Consider the following 18,427-nt stretch of genomic DNA (forward strand, 5'->3'; position numbering starts at 1 on the left):
TGGGAGCAAAGGAGGAGGAAAACGACAAAACAAGCAGAAACTGTATTAATCTATTTTAAATTATTTGCAGATAATCAAGGCTGCAGGCAATATTTACACAGACCTACATGGCACAGTAAGATAATGAGTTATTTGAAACACCTCCACAGTTATAAAAGTCTTAAAACTACAACCAAATCCATCAAACACCACCTGAAGGTTGCTGAACGTCTTGCAGCCTTTACAGAAACAAAGAAGAGAGGACCTTCTTTTAGAAAAGAAGACCTGTTCCAAAAGTTGAAGCCCACTGCAGTAAAACCCCTGCTTCTCACAGACACAGTGAAGAAGGTGAAGACGAACCCTGCTGGATCAGGTTGAAGGCCCATTTAGTCCAGCAGCCTGTTCTCGCACTGAGTAGCTAGCTAGATGCTTATGAGATGCTCACAGCAGAAGATGAACACAGTGACATTCTCTTGACCTAGGATTTCCAGCAACTGGAATGTAGACACATGCCTCTGGCATTGGAGGTGACATTAGAATTTTAGGAATTCTAGGTGCCAAAATCCCAAGGGAAAAGACGGTTTATGTATGTGACCATGGCTGTGCAGATGTTATTGGCCCAGAGATGGAAAGAAGATAAAGTCCCTACCAGAGAAGAATGGCAGGTCAAGTTGATGGATTATGCTGAAATGGCTAAAATGACTGGGAATCAGAAATCAGGAAGACCAAAATTTTAATAAGGAATGGGGAAAATTTATAATTGATCTTAAAAACCATTGTAAACAGTTAAAATCGTTAGTAGGATTGGAATATCACTTGTAGATTAATGGTGAATTTTGGATACAATGGAGAGGTAGAAGGTTTGGATTATTATAAAATATGCAGGAGGAAATGATTAACAATAGAACCCACAAAGGGGAGGAGGGAATGCCAGAAAATTCTCTGGAATCTTGTTTTTATGTTGTATGCTGGATATGTGACTGTAAAATTTTAATCTGAAAACCAAATAAATAAATTTATATTTTAAAAAAGACCTTGGAGGTGGATCTCATCTCCTCCAGGAGCCCATATAAACCCCTAAGAAAGCCTTCTCTACATCTCACGGGAAAGAATTCCATAGTTAAACTATGTGCTTTCCATGCTGGCGCTGTTCATATTGGAGGGCCACAGCTCAGTGGTAGAGCATCTGCTTGCATGCAGAAGGTACCAGATTCAATCCTCAGCATCAGGTAGAGCTGGGTGTATCCCTTTGGCTGAAACCTTGGGAGAGCAGCTGTCATTCAATGTACACAATACTGAGCTAGATGGACCTGTGGTGTAAGGGTCTTCCCTGACCAGTGATAGGTGTTGACCGGGGCTGATGGGAGCTGGAGTGCAAGAACATCTGGACAGGTGACAGGTTTTGCATTCCTAGCCTACTACCCACTTGCAAGAGATTGTCAACAACGCCTCAAGGAAAGCTGCATGCCTAGATGCGCCTATTTCTCATTATAAAAGCAAATAAAAATAAAAATCTAGCTGCCCTGTGGGCCTCCAGATCTCATTCACATTAAAGATAAATGAATGTGTGTTAGAGGGCTGGAACCAATATTAGTTCTACTAAGAATAAAATATATGATTCTGTATCTTAGGTCCATTAACTACAAAGGGTCTACATTGGGTAGACATTCGATTTAAAGATTTTAAAGGTTTTTAAAGATTTCACAGCCAAATTCTGAGATTAGTATTTGGCAGATGCTGTTGGCTTTCTTTCTCTTTTTCTGAATTTTTTTTGAAGTATGACATGGGGTATAACTGTTCAGCATAGCTAGATTTTTAGTCATGTGTTTTAAAGATTATTATTTTTTGACCATGTAACTTCCATTATATTTTTAAACATCATGGTACTAATATTGCCCCCTTTTTGTCTACAACTCCTGAAGGAGTTCTTAACTCTGAAACACCGAGCATCAGAGCTTCCTCCTGCTTGGTTAACCTCGGCCCCAAATTAAATGTAGAAAGATGAGGCAGCAGAAATAGCTAGGAAGGGTGATCTCACTGGGAACCAACTCTCCCGGAGGGGATTTACAAAACCCTTGCCAGTTATTTACAAGACAACGTAAAGAAGAAGTGCCTCCCACATCCTCCTTACATAACTGTGACTTTGCACAGAGATGTTTGACAGAAATCCCCTTGAGCATATTTTATGCATAAACTGAACATAGATACCGCATGCAGCATAACACATCACATGGCGGGATGGATCACAAGCCTTACATGAATATTGTTGCAAGAGGTTGTTTTTGAATCCAGGAATTTTTCCATCGCAGTAAAATCAAGAAGATGCCACTTAGATTACAATTAGCATGGTGCAGTGATTACAGTGTTCACAAAGACCGAGGAGACCCAGGTTCAAATCCTGACTTGGCCAGGAGGCTCACTGGGTGACATTGGGCCAGTCAACTATTTCAACAAAACCTCGCCGGGTTCTTATGAGCATGAAATTGGGGAGGGGTGAGAGAAGAGGCACACAAGCCACCTTTAATCTCAGTGGAGGAAAGATGGGAAACAAAATGTAATAAATAATAATACTGTATTGCATCCTCACCAACTCGTAGATTTGCTTCAAGGAACTGTAGTAAAAGGTAAAGTAAAGGACCCCTGACAGTTAAGTCCAGTCGCAGATGACTCTGGGGTTGCGGCGCTCATCTCACTTTACAGGCCGAGGGAGCTGGCGTTTGTCCGCAGTTTTTCCGGGTCATGTGGCTAGCATGACTAAGCATCTTCTGGCGCAACGGAACACCGAAACCAGAGCAGCGCACGGAAACGCCGTTTACCTTCCCGCTGGAGTGGTACCTATTTATCTACTTGCACTGGCATGCTTTCGAACTGCTAGGTTGGCAGAAGCTGGAATCGAGCAACGGGAGCTCACCCCGTCGCGGGGATTCGAACTGCCGACCTTCTGATCGGCAAGCCCAAGAGGCTCAGTGGTTTAGACCACAGCGACACCCACGTCCCGAACTCCTGAAATGTCTTACTGCCTTTATTTTTAAGAACACAAGAACAGTCTGCTAGGTCAAGACCAGTGGCCCATGTAGTCCAGCATCCTGTTCTCACAGTAGCCTACCAGATGCCTGTGGCAAGTCTGCAAGCTGGACATGAGCACAACAGCACTGCATACATGGCGGTTTCATGCAAGGATCATCTGCATTCAGATGAAGGGATGGCTGCAGTTGGGTTGGAGAGCTTGGAAGGTGAAGTTAAGTTCAGGAGGAGTTTGACAAATGCTAGAATTAGGGTATCATTGTGATCTACTGAGTGACCTTCCTTAGGAGGCACACACCCTCTCACCAGACACAGGTTGACAGGTGAACCTGAGAGCCAAGGGCATCCCTGGCGTCAAGGCCTAGAATCTGTTTTTAGGCCTCTGCCAAACTCCAGGACGGTCTGCAGGTGGGGTGAGGCAGGAGATGTGCTGCAAGCATGGATCTCGACAGAGCAAGAACCAAAATACACAGCCGTTCTCAGGTTGAGAAAGAGACAAAGAGGGCCGAGGCAATCAGTAGGGCTACTCAATGACCACAAAGTTGCTCAAGCTGAGATGTTGGTTTGGATGCGAGGGCTTCGTAAGACCAGGAGGGCTCCTGTTCCCTTTGGGTCAGCTGCTCATGTTTGGGGAAAGTTATCGGCAGATCATATTCCGGCTAAAACTGCAGCCTGTTTTTAATTTTTATTTATTTATATACTCTTAATTGTAAGGGGATGGAAAAAAGACCTCTAAGCAGTTTACAATAAATGTTAGAATTATCAGTAAAAACAATTAAAACCAGTAATTAAAAAAATTATCTAAAAACAGTTAAAATCAGAACTAGACTTAATGATTAAAACGTAACCTACAGACTGCTCCTTATCCAGATAATTTGGTGGTCCCTCCTCAGTAGGAGACATGTGATGTAGGAACCTGGGAAAGGACCTTTTCAGTGGCAGTTCTTTATGTGTGGAATTCTCTAAAGAGATGAATCTGGCCCCATTTCTCTATAGTTTTAGGTGGTTAGTTAAGATACATCTTTTCTAGCAGGCATTTGGAGGAGGAGGAGAAGCCCTGGTTGTTGCTGCTGCTGCTGCTATGTGACTTGTAGTGCTCTTGTGTTCGAATCTTGCTTGTGGCTTTCCCAGAGGCATATGGGTGGCCATAGTGAGAGCATGATGCTGGACTAAGATGGGATGCTGGCCTGATCCAGCAGGCTCTTCTTATGTTGCTGTTTTCAAAGCACTATGTCAATGTATGTATTTCATTTGCCTTTTATGAACCTCCCTGTGGCTTGTGCAAAGGATGGAATGTAAATAATCTGAAGAAGCATTTCATGCCTCGGGTGCAGTTCTCTGCCCCGCTCTCCCCCAATTTAATACGCTTCACTCTTGGGTAGGCGTTTCTTCAGGCACCTTCCAGAACAAAAGGCAGGCGCATTCTCACTGCAACTGTGAGATACTGCTTGCTAATACTGCTTCCAGGCACCCTCTCCTTGCTCAGTTGCAGTCAGGGCTCAGGGAAGCATAAGACGCTTCCTGGGAATTCTCTTGGCTTCTGTCACATCCTTGGTTACCCTCTTGGGATGATGTCACTGCTCATCATCTACTTGCAGAGGGAGAAGGAATGAATGCCTCATGCAGCTTCACTGCTCTCACAGGCAATGATGAGAGGACAGCAATGTGGTTTCCCTGAACAAACTTTGGCCAGCTCCAATTGCAGCCCCAATAACAGAGCGTTTATGCACCCCGGCACACAATCTGAGGATCCACCGACAGAGGTAATGCAATAATAGGTGCTCTGCCAGCACTTCCAAGAACACTCTCATCTGGTTTCAATACTGTGCTCCAAATATTCTACTTATAAACAACTTCCTTTTCAATTCTTTGGTGCTACATTACACAGATGCACGTTAAAAAACAAAAGTCTCTCACAGAGAACAAGAAAGAATAGAAAACCGTTGCAGCAAAGCCAACTATTAGGAGATTTTTTTGTATATGGGGGAAAAAATCTGAATTGCATTAGTGGTAGTTGATTTCCCCCCTTTCCCCCACCCCCCTGGCCAGAAACCAAAGCCAGAATTTTGCAGATGAAAATTACAATTCATCTCTATGCCTCACCCTTTCCTCCGGCACTCCCTGGCTTGTGCACACAGCTGAAGGAGTTGGAAAGTCATTTCTCAACTCCATGTCCAGAACTTTTAGTCTACTGGCCGGGCGCCCTGTGGCTCGTCAATGCTCATCAAAGCACCACCGAGCACGGCACCTATTTTGGCAAGGACCTGACGCTTTATAGTTTCAACATAGCAAAGTTTCTAGCTTGTACAAAGGACTCTGAAAAGAAATTAGGTCTTGGAACGCTAAGGTCACTGGACGTTCAAGGGTCTGCTGGGGAAAGTGACTGGGGCGGGGTGGAACAGAGGGAGGGAGGGAGGCTTTAGCAGAGACGACTGCAGGAAATGACATTAGCGAGCGTGGTTCACTCAGATGGGAGAATGTCGCAATGTCTGCCCATAGCACTGAGTGATCATTCTGAGAAAGGATAATGAAGAATAAATCCATTGTGCATAAACAATGGGACCCAGCCCAGGCCATTGCACTGGTGTTGCTGAGTGCGTATCATATCGCCAGATCTCCCCAAGATACTTACTACAGGGCATTTCACAGGGACTAATAATCTCTTAATAAACATCTGTGATAACAGGATGCTAGACTAGGTGGGCCATTGGCCTGATCCAGCCGGGCTCTTCTTGTGTTAAGAGTTTCATTTAGGTGCATCTATGCAGCACCAAAAAAGCAATAATCAAACATGGCCAAGACTCAAGCCTTACCTTCCCGAAGTCCACCTCGTCCATCCCATCTCCTGAGAGAGGAAAGAGGTCACATTCGCTCTCAGATCTTCTTTTAAGTACGTCTTGCGATGAGGTACAATCGCCACTTAGTCCATCTTCCAGGAAATTATCACTTTCTGGGGAGGGGGAAATGAAGGGGGTGGGGAATATATGGCAGTTTGAGATTGCTCACCAAAGTAATGCAAGTGTCATTCAAGAGCTACAGTAGTATAAATATGAACCAAAATATGAATTACCATTGAACTATGGTTCTTCTCCCCCATTCCAAGGAATAATAAAAAAGCTTAACATTTCTATAGCATCTTCTGAAGTTCAAAGTGCCTCACAATCAAGGGTTATTAAATCAAGAACCCTTGCAATAACCCTGTAGGGTAGGCCAATGTTCTTCCATGCTAAGAAAAAGAAGTAAATTCTGCACCCAGGAAATCCCATTTCTGCATTAAGAAAAGCTAAAATTCTGACTGTGACATGTATTCCTTTCTGCAGATTTGCATGATTTCTCATATTCAGCCCATTTCTGAAAATTGTCATTCTGCATACTTTAGGCTGCAGTCCAATAGCTCTGAGGAAGATCAGGTCTTCCCTCTCTGAGGGGAACAGAGCTCTGACATCAGAGGAGGAAATCCAATGGCAGATCCTGCTTCCCTGCCACTACCTGATCCACTGATGTGCTGGCCCCAACCACCAAAGCTGGAGTTCAAACACTGGTGGGGCCCAAAAACGGGTGCACCAGGGGAGGACACAAGGCCATCTGGGTCCCAACATGCCCCTAAACTGGGGAGAAATACAGGCAAGTTCAGGAGTTCAGCCAAGTCTCTTCCTCTTGTTTCCCTTCCATTGTTGCCATTGGGAAAGTTTTTTTTTTTTCTTTTTAAACAAAGCTGCAAAAATAACAGAGTTGAACCTTTCTCCGTCTTCACTTGAACCCAGCAATGCCCTGAATATGCTGGTCAAGCTACCTTTAACCTCCCCCCCCCCTTTTTTAATGAAGTCTTTCACAGGCAGGGGCTGAGAACAACGCATGCTACTAAAGCCAAATCCAATAGGAATCATATCCATCCGGACCTCCTGTTTCCACGGATTCTACCCATATCTTTCAAGTACAGTGGTACCTCTGGTGATGAATTTAATTCGTTCCGGAGGTCCGTTCTTAACTTGAAACCGTTCTTAATCTGAGGTACTACTTCCAGGTTAGCGGAGTCTGTAACCCGAAGTGTTTGTAACCCGGGGTGTTTGTAACCCGAGGTACCACTGTATATCTTCCCAGCCATAAGGCCTAGAAACTTTCCTTTGAAAAAGCAAAAACCTGAGCTTCCCAGAACTGCATACAGTGGTACCTCGGGTTACATACGCTTCAGGTTGCATACGCTGTTACAGGTTCCGCTAACCCAGAAATAGTGCTTCAGGTTAAGAACTTTGCTTCAGGATTAGAACAGAAATCGTGCTCCAGCGGCGCGGCGGCAGCAGGAGGCCCCATTAGCTAAAGTGGTGCTTCAGGTTAAGAACGGACCTCCGGAACGAATTAAGTACCGTATTTTTCGCCCTATAGGATGCACTTCTTCCCCTCCAAAAATGAAGGGGAAATCTGTGTGCGTCCTATGGGGTGAATACAGGCTTTCACTTTCCAGGCTTCAGGAAGCTATCAGCAAGCCTGGGGAGCCCGCGGGAGTTCCTGCAGGGCTCCCTAGGATGCGGACAGCAGCCTGCCGCCCGGCGCGCGGGGCGCCATGAAGCACAGCGCCCCACGCGCCGGGCAGACACCTGCAGTGTGGGGAGCCCTCCCGCAGTGCTCCCTACGCTGCGGATAGCAGCCTGCCACCCGGCGCGCCCTGAAGCAGAGCACCCCGCGCACCGGGCAGACATCGGCCAGCCCCACAAGCTCGGGGGACAACGGGGAGGCGCAGCGCCACCATCCCGCTGTTCCTCGACCTGGTTTGGTTTCCCCGACCTGGTTTTTGGGGGGAAATAAAGGGGGGGGATTTCCTTTATTCCCCTCCCCCCAAAAAACTAGGTGCGTCCTATGGGACAAAAAATACGGTACTTAACCCGAGGTACCACTGTATTCTTGTAGAATCAGGGCATAGACACATCCCTGCCATTAAACGACACCAGCATTACTGCTCCCATGTTGCAGACTGTGGCTGCAACACAGCTAATAATAATAATAATAAATTTTATTTATATCCCGCCCTCCCCAGCCGAAGCCGGGCTCAGGGCGGCTAACAACAATAAAACAGTACAAAAGTACAACATAAACAACATTCTAAAATCATTCATTATAAAAATTAATTAATTCAAGCCACTGGCAACCATTGGGCCAGAGCTCTGCGAAGATTGCCGAGGGAGGGAGTCAGGCTGTGCCCTGGCCAAAGGCCTGGTGGAACAGCTCTGTCTTGCAGGCCCTGCGGAAAGATATCAAGTCCCGCAAGGCCCTGGTCTCTTGTGACAGAGCGTTCCACCAGATCGGAGCCACAGCCGAAAAAGCCCTGGCTCTAGTTGAGGCCAGCCTAACCTCTCTGAGGCCTGGGACCTTCAAGATGTTTTTATTTGAAGACCGTAGGTTTCTCTGTGGGGCATACCAGGAGAGGCGGTCCCGTAGGTACGAGGGTCCTAGGCCATATAGGGCTTTAAAGGTTAAAACCAGCACCTTAAACCTGATCCTGTACTCCACCGGGAGCCAGTGCAGCTGGTATAGCACCGGGTGAATGTGATCTCGCAGCGAAGACCTCGTAAGGAGTCTCGCTGCAGCATTCTGCACCCGCTGGAGTTTCTGGGTCAGTCTCAAGGGCAGCCCCACGTAGAGCGAGTTACAATAATCCAGTCTGGAGGTGACCGTCGCGTGGATCACAGTGGCTAGGTCAGGGCGAGAGAGGCTTCCTTACAGCTTGAAAAGCAATTCTTTGGCTATGCAAAGAGTCAACGCACATTCTGCATCCTCAATGCAATAGGCCTATTTCACGCACCAGAAAAACTCTGCTGGGGGAGATGAGTACCAGGAGTGGAAATACTGGCATTCCACAGAGGAGCTTCCACACCGCGGAGGGAATAGCTCTTTTATTTTATCAGGTGCAGTTTCTTTCCCTGCACCTTCTCCACTTTCAACCCAACCTTGGCAAGTCTGCGTTTCTTTTCCATTGTAAGTGGGAAAGGAAAAAGTTGGGATATGTATGGGTTGGGGAGGGGGGAAGAGACTGAGAGAGGCAGGGGCGGGAGAGAAGACGTAACAAACTGCAAGCCAGCATTCCCACCAAATCCAGCTGGCAATTTAACAGACCATGTCCCACCACATTCCAGACGGAAAAACAAGCCGGCTCCGCAAGAAAGCTCAGATGGAAAATTGAAAAGGACGTTCCAGGCTGGCCACTGGGCACATACCTTGTCCAAAGAAGTTAATCAACTCACGTGCTGAGAAAAGGTACAGCTAGGTCAGCAAGAGGGCATGAGGAAGGTATGAAAGAAAGCACATCTGCCCCCCATAGTAGCAGTAGTACTACTAGTAGTAGTAGTACTACTACTACTACTACTAGTAGTACTAGTAGTAATAATAGTAGTAGTAGTAGTGGTGGTGGTAGTAATAATAATAATAATAATAATAATAATAATAATAATAATAATAATGGGAACTGCAGCTTACCCCTCACACGAGCTACAATTTCCATCACTCTTAACAATCTACACTTCCCAGAATTTTGGGAGGGGGAGCAAAAGTGTTTCAGGTGTGATTTAAATGTGTATGCAGCCTCTCACCCCTCTTTCACTCTCATAATGTTTGTTAAAATCACTTTACTATTCTAATACAGTCGTATCTTGGTTCTCGAACGCCTTGTGACTCAAACATTTTGGCTCCCTAACGACGCAAACCCAGAAGTCAGTGTTCCGGTTTGCAAATATTTTTTGTAAGCCGAACATCCGACGTGGCTTCTGATTGAGTGCAGGAAGCTCCTGCAGCCAATCGGAAGACGCACCTTGGTTTTTGAACATTTTTGGAAGTTGAATGGACTTCCAGAACGGATTCCGTTCAAGGACCAGGGTACAACTGTAGTGGGATCATATTGACTCAAGTTTTGTCACTGTGGTTTTTTAAAGACATGTATAAAACGGGGTGAATTAGACAATGGCCTGAGTCCAGGCACAATGCAAAACCATGGTTCCCTGCTATGAGAAGGATGGGGAATCTGAGGTCCTCCAGATGTTGTTGGACCACAACTTCCATCATTCCTGACCATTGGGCCATGACAGCTGGGCTGACAGGAGCCCAGCAACATCTGTCAAGCCCCAAGCTCCTTGTGTGAACAAACCATAGCAAATCTTAGCGTATTGCAGGTGGTGACAGGAAGCTTTTCCTTCTAATTTTAAAAGCACACCACAGTTCCCTGTTACATCCAAACATGGGTAAAGTGTTTTTTTAAATAAATAAAAAAATCTTGAGCTGCTGAGCAAACCAGGATCAGAAACAGTGGTGTTTGATCCTAGCTTCTTCTCACTAACAAGAGTTTAAAAAACTTAAGTTAAGATGTAACAGGGAACTGTGGCTTGCTGAAAATGAGAAGCAACAGTTTCCCATCTACTTCTCTGGTGTATGGAAGGAGAGGGGGGGGAATGTGCGAGTCAATGGTTTGGTAGGGTGTTATTTGTGTAGTATAAAACCACGACTTCTCATTGCCTCCAAAATGGTCTACCGATTCCAAATTAATGTAAAAATATGAACATGTATTAAGAATTATTTTCAGAAGAGCGTTGGAGATGGGGAATGGAACTATGGTACTGGATGGCATCTAGGGCTGTAATAACCCCATATACCTTTGTTGTGCTTTTCCTCCTATAACTCTAGAACTCCTGCAAATGTGATTTTAAAAACACACACCCAGAGAATGAATTGTTGAAACCTCTTTATGATGGATGATGGAGTTAAAATAACATAATTACTGGCATGAAAGGATGTCTTTCATCAAATCTGGGCAAGTTAGACCCCAAATACCTTGGAAATGCAACTTGCTATTTCCTTACAATCGTTTAAAAATTGGGGCCCGAGTGACCACAATGCCCTTTTACTGAAAGCCTCAAACCATACACACATGCCAGGCTTGAAACACCAAAGGGCAGTTAAAGCCTCTACTATGGAAGAACAAAGGGAGTTATGAAGCAGCACAGGTTTCAAGGAAATTGCTTTTCTCCCACTAGAGTTAGTTATGACCAGAAATGTGTAGAAGGAATCAGAAACAAAGAAGTGTTGAGAAATGGGTGTGGGGGAGGGAGGGAATAATTTGTCCTATGTGCACTGAGAAGGTTGCTTTGGAAGTGTACCATGTCTTCTCAGGTAAAGCCTGGTTTATTGTGGGGGTTTTTATTGCCTTTGCTTTAAGTGTGTGCCTGTGTGTTGTGCAATCTGAGTCCGTTTCCCCCTCTACTGATGGCTTGATAAGCCCCTACCAATGAAAACACCATCACAACAAAGCTGGAAGGATGACAACAAGTTCCTAGCACACGTGCCACGGGCTTCCTGAGCACGAGCGATTTAGGGCTTGCATCCGTCAACATCCATCACTTGCAAAGCTCACAGCAAAACGACACTGGGGACCTTTCCAATGCAGGGACTGGCAGAGGCTCCCTGGTCTAAAAACGCAGCAAGAATGAGGTGGTTCAAGGCCAGGGAGGGGAGAACACATGGCTGTACCTCAAACAGCATTTGGGGAAACCTAGTGTCACTTTTATACATTTTCCACCGTATTTTAGTACAAGTCTTTACAAGGTGGCTCACAATCAAAGAACTCGCTTGTTTTTAAATACTCTTCTATGTTAAAAACTTCCTGCAACAGGAAACCAGCATAGCAGGCAAAGGACTAAGCAAGAATCTCTACCAGTTCTCTGTCTGTAGAGAGGTATCCTCTCTCCTCCCCTTTAAAATAAATAAATAAAAGGAAGCATTTAAAAATATAAGGCCCTGGACAACCTGTGGCCCAATCACCTGAGAGAAGACCGTCTCCCATCCAAGTTGGTTGGAATCTCAGGATCTCTTGGTTGTTCTACCAACTGCACAGCTACATCTTGCAGTGACCAGGAGGTGGGTCTTTTCTGCTGTGATGCTCCACCTTTGGAATCACCCCCCGTTCCAAAGGTAAGACAAGCACCACCCATGTCAAAGTTTCAGCACCTTTTAAAGATCCACCTGCTCGCCCGAGCATTTGCTGATGTGTTTTGTTATTACTACATCATCTTGCATGACGTAAGAGGACATGGGGTTTGCCCATTGGGGCGCAGCTTGTATTAAGACTGTGTCTTTCCACAAGGCAGGACTGTTCCGCATACAGAAAAGGTTCTACCATCTTGCCAACAAGGATAGCAGCTGGGAGGTTATGCAGCCACCAGAGGGCATATTTAATATAAACTCGGTTTGCAGGGAGATTATATGATGCTGGCTGCTTCTTCAGCATTTATTCCAAGCTGCTTGCAGGGAGGTTACATGATGTTAAGTCAAGCAATTGTGATCCTTTGTGTTCTAACACAATTTCCCATCACTTTCCTTACAGCAAATGGCCCAATTTAGGGAGGGGGGAATGAGTTTGTTGCACACAAGCATGAAATCTCATTGCACAATTTGAGTGTTAGTGTAAGATGCATGGAGGGTCACAGGTTCATCACCCCTGGTCTACACTGATTGGCAGCAGTCAGCACTGCTGGGTTCCAGACAGGGTCTTTGGTCCTCTCCAATTCTTCCTGGAGATGCCAAGGACTGAACCTAGGACCTTCTGCACGCAAGGCATGTGCTCTACTGCTGAGCTATGGCCCTTCCCAGGGCCTTTTAAAGTTTAGAATTTGCACTGAATCGTGCTTGGAAGCCAACCTTGTCCACTTTAGGCTAGCAAAGAGTTCCAGAGAACTCAAATGCTCTGTGCAGCCTCTCACCCAGGGAAGCCAGCTCAGTAACAACAGCTTGCCTTTCTGATTTTATATCTCGAAGACTAAAGAATTCATCTTACCTGCAGAACGACATGGATGCTTTGGCTCCAACAGTGACGGATCCTGAGCAGTTTCAACAGGACTCCAGCTTTCACGGTTAATCTAACAGAAAGCAAGAGAGGTAAAAAATCAACGGGGATATTTTCAAGTTGCCTCTGTACTCATGCCAATGGCATCAGGCTAAACAGATCCAAAGTTCAGCAAATAAAACCCATAGGTGCCTGGATAAGAGGGAATATTCTAAGGCTATACATTCCTTAGAGTGCTGACTTCAGACACACAAACACACAGACACATGTATTACTCTGCAAGTAACTGTTTGAAATTCCCTCTCTTTTTAAAGAACGTGGTTATGTAAACTGCTTCTATCAAAATATATGATAGCTTGTTGGTGGTTGGTTGGTTTTTAAGAAAACTATTTGGAGAAACAATTTAAGACACAAAGATAAGATGGGCTATCAACTCCCTGATGATCCATGTAAGAAAATATACAAATGGAATTTAGCAACAACACCACATTGATACAAGTTTCAGTAAGATGCCATTATCAAGTAGTATTCGGTACCCAAAAGACTTCAGAGAATATATAAATTTACCCGACTTCGTTTATACTGCAGACAGTGAACACAAGGACAGCGCAAGTTCTTATTATAGAAAAAGTTTGAAGGAAACTGCTTGACTATATAAAGTATATTGTTTGGGTTCTCCCTGCTAAGACTTAAACCCCTTCTTATGCACCCTGAGAGAAGGAGGCTAAAACTCAAAGCCTTCGAGTCAAACCTAGAGACTTGGCACACCTATGTGAAACTAAGTCTTTCCTCTTCTATGCTCTTGATCACCAACCCAAGATGAAAGGTGGTGAACCTAAGAGAGATATCAGCAGACTTGAGAGAATCAAATGCTTTATTTATTTATTTAGAGAGAAATGGAGGAGGGGAGAATGCGACAGCCGAATGAAGACATAGTGAGTGTTGGACTAGAATCAGAAGCCTGGGGTTCAAATCCTCAAGCTTGCTGAGCGACCTCGGGCCAGCCACAATCTTTCAGCCTAACCCACAAGGCTGTTGTAAGGATAAAACAGAGAGAGAAAAGAACTAGGTACACCACCTTGAGCTCCTTGGAGAAAAGCTGGAACATAAACGTAGTAGTAGTAGTAATAATAAAAATAAATATAAAAATAATCTCACTGGGAATGAAATACTGACCAACTGTTGGGACAGAAAAGAAGTACAAAACCTGAACACGAGCACTTCACGCAGCAACGTTTTGTTGTAGGTCCCACTTATAAACATGTACAAACCTGTCTTGTACAGAGTTGGATGGTTGGTCCATAGGGCTCAGTACTGCCTACTATTACTCGTTACAGCTCTTCGAGGTTTGAAGCAAAGGTGTTTTCCATCACTTGCTGTCAAAGAGTTCCTTTTTAAATTGGAGCTGGCAGGAACTGAACTCAGAACTTCAAGCATTTAAAGTATGCCTTCCCTCACTGAGCTATGGCCCCCTCTCCCAGGTCACCTCAGTACACGTCGCACATTTTTTGACGCTGGAAAACCTCCCTAAATACAAGTGTTGTTGCAAGATTCACCCTTCTTGATATAGCTATAAAATTAAACTAGATTCACTGGGGGTGGGGGGAGATTATTTTTAGCTTTCATTTCCTTTTAAAACCCTCGGGTCTACATTTCCTTTAATCATGTTTTAATTTAGCCTCCAGCGTCCAAAGGACACACTTTATTTTCCTGTTTTGATAAAAGGAGCTTCTGATCCCTGTACGATATCAAGCCCACGTCTGTTTTTTTTTTGGGGGGGGGAGGAAGAAAGAAAAGTAGTTCAGGTGCTCTAAGAAGATTCCTAGTCATGAAGTTGATAAGTAACCCACCTCCCCAGAGTTTTGACTATTTTGGATAATATGGGGTGGCTAACCCCACCCCAACCTCCCAAAAAACCCTCGCAGGGTGCCAAGCTGAGGGGGCACAAAATTGATAACAACAACAACAACAACAACAACAACAGTAATAATTTATTTATACCCTGCCCATCTGGCTGGGTTTCCCCAGCCACACTAGGCGGCTCCAAACAGAATATTAAAAACATGATAAAACATCAAACATTAAAGACTTCCCTAAACAGGGTTGCCTTCAGATGTCTTCTAGAAGTCAGATAGTTGCTTATTTCCTTGACATCTGTTGGGAGGGTGTTCCACAGGGCAGGTGTCACTACCGAGAAGGCCCTCTGCCTGGTTCCCTGTAACTTGGCTTCTCAAAGGCAGGGGGAACCGCCAGAAGGCCCTCGGAACTGGACCTCAGTGTCCGGGTAGAACGATGGGGGCGGAGACGCTCCTTTAGATATACTGGGCCAAGGCTGTTGAGGGCTTTAAAGGTCAGCACCAACACTTTGAATTGTGCTCGGAAACGTACTGGGAGCCAATGTAGGTCCTTTCAGGACCAGTGTTATGTGGTCTCGGCAGCTGCTCCCAGTCACCAGTCTAGCTGCCACATTCTGGATTAATTGTCGTTTCCGGGTCACCTTCAAAGGTAGCCCCATCATTGGGAAGATCCATTTGGGGTCGCCAAATTTTGGCCTTGCTCAGGGCACCATACTACCAAATACTACTGAACAGGTACACCATGCTCACATCACACATGCAAGACATGGGGCATTCACGCAACACATCAGTGTGCCTCACAGAGTACAGAAGTGGCGTCAGCATGCCACAGGGCGTGACCACACCACAGGGCATACTAACATCACGTGGACACACTGCGGGGCATACTGATGTCATGATTGCAGGCTATGGGGTGTGCACGCCTGGCGTGCTGATGTCTTGCGGCCACGGCCCCCTCAATCGTGGGGGCAAGGCAGTGTGTGTACTACCCAAGTCAACCCTGGAGGAAGACAAGAGAGAACGGGCTATCGCACAATTCCTGCATGAACAGAGCCATCAACGTGCTTCTCTAATTAGCTGCTTCTTTCCAGGTGAATCAGAAATAGGTACTTCACCAAAGTGCACGAACACTTACTTAATATGGGAGGCAAACCTGCATGGTTGATTATAGCAAGGACAGAGTCATGAAGGCCAGGTGGGAGAGAGAACCACCATTCATTTCCCTAGGTTATTTTTCCTGGCGTTTCATATCTGGAGAACTTTAGGACTGGGGGCTAAATGCAGGTATCCAAATCTCTCTATCTGGCCCTTGGGACTCAACCTGAAGCCTCACACCCTCTCCACAAACCACACCTGTCTTGGGTCCAATTTGTACTCTGCATGTTTTTGCTTGGCTGGAATGCATCCCTGAACTCTGATAATACCATAAATGTTTAATTTGCATCCACTGCTCCACCCACTTTTGCTTCTGGCTCTGCCTACCACTTGGCCCTTTAAAAGTTTCCCAGAAGGGAATGCGGCCCTCACCCTGGATGACTACATCAACTCAATCTATTATTAACACAGGAAGTCACTGGCCAATGAGAGAAAGCTATCACAGCACTGAAAAGTCGCATTTAAAACATAACCTCCAAGAGCACCTTCACAATCACTCTTATTAACAGCATCTAGCAACAGCATCAGGCTATACTAGCTGTCCCATCACTCAGCACATCACATCATACATTTAAAGTACACAACTTCCCCAAAGATACTCTATTGCAAGATAAGATGGGATATGAATGAGGATTTCCTAACTCCTAACCATTTCATAGTACAGGGCAAAAGAACAGTGACTTCCAATTATAGCAGCCTTTCTCAACCTGTGGGTTCACAGATGTTGTTGAACTACAACTCCCATCACCCCTAGCTAGCAAGGCCAGAGCTCAGGGATGATGGGAGTTGTAGTCCAACAACATATGAGGACCCACAGGTTGAGAACCGCTGAATTATAGGAAAGTGTCAGAATCTGGTTCAATTCACCTGATGGCTTTCCACAAATCTGCCTTACAGCCAGATCTGTGTCATGCTTTGGTTTTGCAGGACTGAAAGGAAAGTGTAACAATAGATATTAAGCACAGAACCCAGATTGCTAATAATTTCACCTTCAGTTTTAAAAGGACTTTGCTTTCAGCCTCCAAACTGCAACAAGATGCTTCAAAGACTAAGGGCGCTATTGGCTAAAACCTCAAATGCCACAGAGGTGGCCAAATGAAATTTCCAGTGACTAGAGGCGTAACTTCAGCAATCTGTATGACCCCTTTTCCCAATTCCATGATGGCAAACCAGAGTTATATCTAAGAGAATGGTACAACCAGTTCTGCAAAAATATTGGCAGAATTTCTGTATATTTGCAGAATTCATGCAGCTCACAGAACTCTGTCCTGTGGGATGCAAGATTCAAGTCACCTTAGCACACAGAGTTTTATTTTTCATTTTTAACTTCGCAAGTTTGATCAGGACAGTTTGGGTTTCTGCTTTGTTTTCCTCCCTCGATGAAAACCAATTGAACTAGACACTTTTGAAATCAGAAACGGCCTGGGAAATCTTATGTGCAATGCCCCTTTAGCCTCCATTTCAGAGAGGTCCCTCCTTCCCAACTTTATATCCTAGCCAGACTGCATTGGCCGTTGAACTGGCTGCCTTCCTCCAGTCGCCTTCTCTGCCAGGAAACTAAAGCTCTTAAGAGTGACAAAACATTCCCAGACTGCCACCTTACTGTTTAGTGGAGCAGTTACTAATTTTAGATTTGGGGGCGGGTGGAGGGGGTGAAGAGGGAGAGGGAATGCTAAGAACCGTTAGCCAAGAGAGGTATTTGCAGCTCCCGCCTACACACCCTATTTAAAGGCAAAACTAAATCTTTATTCCAATGAGGAAAAAGAAAACACATATACACAAAGTTCGGGTGGCGGAAGGAGGGGGAAGAGGGAGGCACCCAGCTTTATATTAAAATGCCTTTTTTAGGCAGATGACAAAGTCATCCACACAAAACAAATGGGAACTCAAATCACTTGCATTTTCAAAATCAGTCTGCTGGAGTGTGGCAACTTGCCTGCTTGGTACAGAAATTTTAATTTCTGGGGGTACACAACTCTTTAAAGATTTGTATTCACGCACACTTGGTTAGACTGTATACACTGGACAACGATGGGTTCAGAACTGAAAGGAAATGGGAATAACTCTATTCACTTGATGGGAAAATGTGGTTCTGTTAGGGAGGAATTAGTGAGTGCCCATCCACTGACTGTAGAAGAGCAAAATTTGGAAGGGGGAAAGGAGTAAGGAATTGGCAGTTTAAAAAAACACACCTAGAAAACTTGTACTACTACTACCAATTTACATGCCATAAGTAAGTAGTTCCTGCACTAAGTACAGGAGGGGGGAGGGGTATGCTCATGAGGGTTGGACCAGATGACACTTGGGAAAAGCAGTAATTGCCCCCCCCCAAAAAAAACCCCGGTTGCATTAGGATGCACAGAGTTCAAATTCTCCCTCTACCGTGAAGCTCACTAGTGACTGATTAGCTGAGCATAATCCAGGGAGCTAATACTGGTTTGATGGACAGAGCACATCATTTGGAATCTGACTGGGGGAAAACCCATTCATATCCATCACTTAGCAATGAACTTTACTGGATGACCGTGAGACTGTCCCTCTCACTCAGCTTAGCCTACCCCATAAGGTTGTTGTGGCAATAGAGCGCTCCACT

At 45.1% G+C, this 18,427-nt stretch overlaps 1 protein-coding gene across 6 annotated transcripts in view; it reads right to left on the reverse strand.

Moving 5' to 3' along the window:
* AKAP13 (A-kinase anchoring protein 13) overlaps positions 1-18,427 on the reverse strand; it is a 246,861-nt gene that overhangs the window by 64,876 nt on the left and 163,558 nt on the right. For all 6 annotated transcript variants that reach the window (XM_081170988.1, XM_081170990.1, XM_081170989.1 and 3 more), the window contains exons 10-11: positions 12,815-12,896; positions 5,817-5,953 (exon numbers count right to left, since the gene is read on the reverse strand). In XM_081170988.1, coding sequence (XP_081027114.1) covers positions 5,817-5,953; positions 12,815-12,896 — 219 coding nt within the window. The remainder of the gene's footprint in view (positions 1-5,816; positions 5,954-12,814; positions 12,897-18,427) is intronic.

Source organism: Podarcis bocagei (assembly GCF_964188305.1).
Source record: "Podarcis bocagei genome assembly, chromosome: 14".
Lineage (NCBI taxonomy): Eukaryota > Metazoa > Chordata > Lepidosauria > Squamata > Lacertidae > Podarcis > Podarcis bocagei.